The sequence below is a fragment of the Grammomys surdaster genome, unplaced genomic scaffold, assembly GCF_004785775.1.
Source record: "Grammomys surdaster isolate TR1022 unplaced genomic scaffold, NIH_TR_1.0 228959, whole genome shotgun sequence".
NCBI classification, from domain to species: Eukaryota; Metazoa; Chordata; class Mammalia; order Rodentia; family Muridae; genus Grammomys; species Grammomys surdaster.
This window is the reverse complement of record NW_021624497.1, coordinates 1-7,664: the sequence shown is the minus strand read 5'-3', so window position 1 is coordinate 7,664 and position 7,664 is coordinate 1. Positions and strand designations below refer to the sequence as shown.

The following is a 7,664-nucleotide window of genomic DNA, read 5'->3' as shown; positions in this document are numbered from 1 at the left end:
AAAGACGCTTCTCTCCTACTAACCAGATATAAAAATGCCTGAGTCACTCACTGGGAAGTGGTATGTAACCACTTCTCTCTCTCTCTCTCTCTCTCTCTCTCTCTCTCTCTCTCTCTCTCTCACACACACACACACACACACACACACACACACACACAATCCATCTATCTATCTATCTATCTATCTATCTATCTATCTATCTATCCATCTATCTATCTATCTATCTACCTACCTATATGCATGTATATTTTTTAAAGTAGACATTTTACAGCCATACTGGTCTGTAAGAGTCCATTATGATTCTTAAAATCCAATATGCAGAAGATTAGGTCCAAATAACTTGTATAAACTTCATTGATCTGTGTGTCCCCTCACACTCAAAATTCAAATCTTCTGGGTTACATGCCAGACAGAAATCTAATACACATAAATTATGAACCATGATTTGAAAACTATTGCTTCAAATCATGTGTACAATATAAGAACTAGGCATGAGATACTATGCTTTCAAGTATTTCTTCAATTATTCTGAACTTACCTAGTCTTTTCAGTACAAGTAAACCAAATAATGAACATCTATGATATTATATAACCTGAAAACTTAATCTCTTCTACAGAGTGTGCGCTACAGTAAGAAAAAGTCTGCCCCCATAATGTTTCCTTTACTTTCTGAGTGTGTGCAGTACATGCAGGGAGCACACGTGTATGTGCTGGTGTACTTGCTGTGCAACCTCAAAGAGGTCAGAAGTCATGGCAGGTGTCTTTATCACTTCCCACCTAATGTATTTTAATTAAAAATACTGTATTATCCTATGTCCACTAGTGTTTTGCTTGTATGTCTGTGCACCAAATGCATGCAGATGCCAGCAAAAGCCAAAATAGGCAAACACTTAGGGGGTTACAATTGACTTGGGTGCTCTTGGAAAGCGGCCAGTGCTCACAATTGCTGAGCCGTCTCTCCAGACCCTATTTTAAAGTTTTATTTAATATTATTGTGGCTATATCCATGATATATTTGGGGGCCACTGCCATAGCACTTGCCTGGAGGTCAGAAATAATTCTTTTAGGTCAGTTCTCTCCTTCTACCTTTATATGGGCTCCAGCGATCAAACTCAGGTCATCAGGCTGGTGTAGCAATCACCTCTACCTGATAAGCCATCTCTCTAGCCCTCTACCTTATGAGACAGAGTCTCTTACTGAGCCTGGTCCTGTTTCACTGTGTTGACTGGAATGGTGGTCAGCAACACCCTGAGATCTGTCTGCCTTTATCTACCCAACTACAGTTACAGATATACACTATCACCCCAGCTTTTATGTGGGTTCTGGGGATATGAACTCAGATCTTTGTATCTTAAAGTAATTTTGTATTGTAAAGTAAGTATTTTACCCACTAAGCCATCTCTATACCCCTCCATTTTTTATTATAAAATCAAAATGTGTGAATAAACACAGGAAACACAAGTAAATTATACAAAATATCCAACGCTTTACATGAGGAAATTACCTGACAGAGTTATAGACAGCCAATGGAGTCTGGTCCTTCTCCTTGGCTATTCTCATCATGTCTAACACTGCCATCCCAAGACATTCTTCCTGAGTTTCATGAGTCACAGGTACTTTTATCCATCCATGAACAAAATCATGCCGCCACTGAAAAACAAAAGTGATAGGGAAATGGCTCAGGTTTTACTATCACATTTAATTAAGTTATATGCTATAAATTAACTTCTAAAATATTCATTTAAAAGTAATAAATCAATTTCTGCCTTATTTTTAAATCATTTTACACAAAGTATTAACCAAGGTTTGTGTACAAATAGAAACTGATTTAAATATTTAAATTGGGTTCACAGCCTATCTTTCTTTTTTGTTTTTGTTTTGTTTTGTTTGTTTTTCGAGACAGTGTTTCTCTGTGTAGTCCTGGCTGTCCTGGAACTTGCTCTGTAGACCAGGCTGTCCTCAAACTCATAGAGATCCATGTGCCTCTGCCTCCCAACTGGGATTAAAGGCGTGTGCCAACACTGCCCGGCCATAAAACTTCATCTTAAAAACATAGAAAAATACCTAAATTAAAATAAATACTAATTAATCAAATGTACACTGATTTCAATTCATATTGAAGGCATCATACTGGAGTTTGTGTGGAATATAAAGAAACATAGAAGGTGGTTTTAATCCATCAAAAAGACCAGATTTTTTTCTTGGAAGCTAAACACAAAAGCAGACTATTACAATGTCCACAGATACTTTAGGAACCTAGAGACTGTTAAAATTGTATACAATTGGCATAATTAAAAGGTTTCATAGAAGATTAGAAACCTGATGTGATTTCTTTTTTAATGGTGAAGGCACTGTTGATGGACACAAAGCAGAGCAAACAAACAGAAGGAATGAGACAAAGAGAGACTGGAATTGACAGTCTGCCTGGGACCAGGCAGAGAGTATTCTTGAATGACTAGCCATTCAAAATGATGCAGTGGAAGGGTTATTTGCTGTTGTTTTTCATTTTGTTATTTTTGAATGAATTTGTCTTGTCATGTTTATTTCCTTGCTAGGATAGTTAAAAGTGGTAGCCCATGAAAATAAAATGTTTAAAAAGAAAATATTTCAATTACTGTTTAATTCAAGATAACAGAGAAGGAAGCATTATGAAATGTTCAAATAACACTGCAGAAGTGTATCATCATATACTGGTGGAAAAATCGCGGAACCCAGCTCCCACTCTAAGGATCAAATGTGGCCAGCCTCCCATGAGGAGCCTACCAACCCTCACAGATTACTTCTTATGTTGCTTCCTCCTGGTATTTTACTGCCTACTATTTAAACCTGATTTAACCAAAATGTATTAAACACTCTATAGAATTTTACCATGCAGTGGCCACATGAATTGTGTTAAGTTTATTCTACCTTTTTAAAAAAAAATCCTTAAAATGACTTAGACCCAAAAAGAAAAATTCTACTCATATTACACCTTTACAAACTCTATTCTACTCATTTTATATGTATATGATTTCAGAAAGGTCAATTCAAAGAATCATTATAAAATCCATCTGTAAATTATGAGATCAAAAATTATCAAATACACTATTCCTTTATCTCTTTATTCCTGGTACCTGAGTTGGAACTCCAATCCTCCCACATGAAGCTTACTTACTCTACTTAAGATGCATACTGTATAAGAAGACATTTCTGGTTTAATACACATACAAAAAAGATTAATATAATTATAACATAATTATACCTGAGCAAAAAGGTAAGACATGACAAAGTCGTCAAGAAGAGGAGCTTCAGCCCCACGAGACACTCCGTATCTGTAGGTTCTGTTGCTGCCACTGCAGTACCAATGAGGAAAGTAAAACCTGGAAGACAATGTGACATTCCATCAGCCTGCAGAATTGAAGTACAAACACACCCTGAACACATGAAAACTTAGTAGTGCTGTCCTATAAAACACAAGAGGCAGTGTTGAATACAGGTTGTAAAAAAAAAAAAAGGATTTTTGTATAATAACATGACAATAATGTCAGCAGAAAATATAAGAAACGGAGTAAAGCATCCTGGAGCACATCTGTAATCCCAACACCCGGGGAGCGGAGGCAGGAGAAGCATGAGTTTTACACTATCTTGGGCTACCTAGAATAATACTTTGTTTCCATAAACAAACTAACAACCAAACGCACAGTCAAACAAGAGCAGCAGCATATGGAACATAAGTAACTGTAGTGAAAGCATACAGCCCACCTAGGTGTAATATGTAATAGGATGTAGAAGGAGAACCAATCAACAGAAACTGGAGAAATGTAGTCAGCAAAAGTCTTAAGTCCAGTAACACTAACAGAGGCATCTAAAAACGAAGCTTATTGGGCACACAGATAATTTCTCCTTCTTTTAGGAAAATGAACATAAAAATGTATCTTTCAAAGAAAAATTAAGTACATTCACTTATGAAACTAAAAGCTTTGAGATGTAATTCATCTACATACAGCTTGCACATTAAAGTGTTTAGTGATAGCCGGGCAGTGGTGATGCACACCTTTAATCCCAGCACTTAGGAGGCAGAGGCAGGCAAATTTCTGAGTTTGAGGCAACCTGGTCTACAGAGTGAGCTCCAGGACAGCCAGGACTACACAGAGAAACCCTGTCTTGAAAACAAACAAACAAAAAAAGTGTTTAGTGATTTGTAGTATTCAATGTGGTACCAATATCAAAATTTAATTTTACTTCTTTATTCTTTCTCCATGGCTATTAGCAACCAAATCCAAGTAAGTCACCCTGTTAACCCCTATCTATAAGCTACCACCTTTACAAATCTTATTCTACTTACTTTATATTCAAAATAATGGTGCCAGAGAGTGGTGGTGCGTGCCTTTAATCCCAGCACTTGGGAGGCAGAGGCAGGCAGATTTCTGCATTCGAGGCTAGCCTGGTCTACAGAGTAAGTTCCAGGACAGCCAGGACTACACAGAGAAACTCTGTCTCGAAATCCACAAAATAATAATAATAATAATAATAATAATAATAATGGTTTTGATATGTTGTCTTTTTATGTGATTTCATTTATTTAGCATAATGTTTTTAAGTTTCATCAACATTGTAGCATCTATATTTTTATTCCTTTCTCCTAATGAGTTAATACTGGACTGTAAGATGTGCCATATCTTATTCATTCACTCATCACCTTAAAAGCATTTGAGTTGTTTCTGTTTCCATGCTAACATGAATAAAACTCTGTGCATAGTGTGTTTGTGGATTCATGTTAGCAACATTGTATTTATCTTTGGGAGAAATGGCCAATTTTTTCCCTAAGTGATCATACCATTTCCTACTCTCACTGACAGTGTGTGAGCATTCTAATTAATACAACATTTGTTATTGTTTGCCTGTCTACGTTTGCCATCTTAGTGGATTGGTTGTTAACCTATAGCACATTTGATTTACATTTCTCCCAGGACTAATGATGTTGAATTTCTTGTTAAATGCCTATTAGCTATTTGCATGCCAAACATTTCTTTGGAGAAATATTTACTCAAGTCCTTTGCCTTGAACATATATGAAATCTGATATCCAAAGAGGCTCAGTGCACCATGGATACTTGGGATAGTTATATTATATTCTCATTCAAACCTAATCAGTAGCCAAGGCTTGTAAACCACCAAGTCATTCCTCCATCCCATTCTACTGCTTTTCATATGCTCACTATTTAGACCATGAATTCTTTTACTAACAGTGTTTTACCTTAAAAACAGAAAACTCAAACACATGGATCTACACGTTTTATACAGACTAAGGAGAAGAAAATAAGGAATGAAATATGAAAATTTGGGGCTGGAGAGATGGCTTAGCGGTTAAGAGCACTGACTGCTCTTCCAGAGGTCGTGAGTCCAAATCCCAGCAACCACATGGTGGCTCACAACCATCCGTAATGAGATTGGATGCCCTCTTCTGGTGTGTCCGAAGACAGAGACAGTGTACTCATAAATAAAATAAATAAATAAATAAATCTTTAAAAAAAAAAAAAAGAAATATGAAAATTTATTAAGGACTCATCAAGTACTAATAATGTCACCACCCTGCCTAGCACGTGTGACACCCTGGGTTTGATTTCCAGCAAAGCAAACAGGGTGTAGTGGCCCATGCTTGTGATCTCAGAAATGCTGGAAATTAGAGGCAGGAGGATCAGAAGTTCAAGGTCAGTCCTGGTTAGTCAGTGAGGCCAGAGAAGTCTGGGACACATGAGTTCCTGTCTCAACAAATAAAAATAAATAGTAAAACCATCAAATAAGAACAGTAAACACTACACTTATTATCTCTTTAATGAAGTAAATGTAAGCTGGTAGAAGGCAGTTTATGAAAAGAACTAGGTCTGAGTTTGAACTCTGATGCTTTTTCCAGGTTGTAAGAGCATGAACAACTATGAGTAATATGTCACAGCATCAGTCTCTATATATTACAGGGAATTCTTAATATTTCATTAAGTCATAAGAAAATTAAATAACATGTAAGTGCTTGGAGAATTACAGCTGTTTTTAAAACCAAAATTATTTCTTTGCTATTCTTTTATACAGAAAAAATCTGGATTTTAATTTTTCTGAAAATTAATTATTTTTCACATTGCTACATATTGCTAAATGAATTAACTTACAAACAAAAACTTTCAACTTTTTAGGCAGGCGGTGGTGGCGCACACCTTTGATCCTAGCACTTAGGAGGCAGAGACAGGCAGATTTCTGAGTTTGAGGCCAGCCTGGTATACAGAGTGAGTTCCAGGATAGCCAGGGCTATACAGAGAAACCCTGTCTCGAAAAAAACAAAACAAACAAAAAACTTTCAACTTTAAAAACTTATTTGTAAAAAAAAAAAGCTGATTACTTTTTATTGCACACACATCACACTTCCTGGAAACTGCCAATATTCCAGACACTGAGGACTGGTTTTACACAAGCTATTTTCATCTGTTCTTTTTTTAAAAAAAAATCTTAATTATAATCAAAAGTCATGAAGTGGCATCCCAACAGAACAAAACATCATAATTATCACCTTACAGAGCCAACAATTTCTCTCACTTTGTCTTTTACTAATACGAAAATCACTTAATGTCAGAAAGTACCTTATTCTGTAGAGTATATTATGCCTGGTTGACTCATCTATGTGGAAGACATGGTTGGGTGGATACCAGATCCTTTCTGTTTCACTCATTAAAGCAAACATATTATGATACACAGGCGTAATACCTAGAAATGAAGCATAGAAGGGACTGGTTATAAATAGCCAGTGGAGCATTTACATGACATGCATAATCTGCGTGACGCGGTACCTAGAGGTGAATCATAAGGGACTGACTGCAGATGCAAATAGCAGAACATTTATATAACTCAGCCTGCTGGGAGCCCGATGACTCTCCGGTCAGCAGAAACTCCAGTCGCAGCTGAAATACTGTGGGAAAACACTCCTTAAATCGAAGTTTTAATCAAATATCCCTCTCTATATATTTTAAAAATAAGACTACTGGTATTCTTACATGAAGATAAAAATACAATTTATCCAGCTTTTAACTGTCTTCTACAGAGTTTCCCATAGGAAAAAAATACACCGTATGAGTATGCACAAGTATGCACGTGTGTATCTTAATTGATACTAATTATCAAATCACTGAGATACTAACAAGCTTTTAAAAAAATGAAACAATTTCATATTAAAATGAGAAGTTTTCTACACTGTGCTAATAATTATATCTGATGCACTGTTTAAAAAAAAAAAACCATAAGAGCCAACTGAGCCATTTCACTGGCCCTTACAGGTTAAATGACAGCTGAGCCATTTCACTGGCCCTTACAGGTTAAATGACAACTGAGCCATTTCACTGGCCCCTTACAGGTTAAATGACAGCTGAGCTACCTCTCTGGCCCCAAATACTTTTCCATCCTTTTCCCTTTTTGAACAGGGTCTTATGTAGTCCAAGCTGACCTCAAACTCCTTATGCAGATAAAGCTAGCCATAAGCTCTGACAGGACAGCCTCCGTGTCCCAACTGCTAGGATTACAAGAGTGCAGCACCACATAGGCACCTCTTTTTCAGACACTTCACAAAAGTAAGGTAGAGCTCAATGGTGGAGTGCATGTGTGGGATATATGAGGTGTGGGATATATGGGGTGTGGGATATATGG

The 7,664-nt window shown here is 36.7% G+C and overlaps 1 protein-coding gene across 1 annotated transcript; it reads right to left on the bottom strand.

The window, feature by feature from the left end:
* Window positions 1-1,504: 1,504 nt before the first annotated feature.
* Window positions 1,505-6,731, bottom strand: LOC114616024 (tyrosine-protein kinase JAK2-like; the record flags this gene model as incomplete). The annotated part of the gene is made up of 3 exons (XM_028761571.1): window positions 1,505-1,650; window positions 3,242-3,359; window positions 6,608-6,731. Coding segments are annotated over 3 exons (388 nt in total), but the record flags the coding sequence as incomplete, so codon positions are not given.
* Window positions 6,732-7,664: the final 933 nt, after the last annotated feature.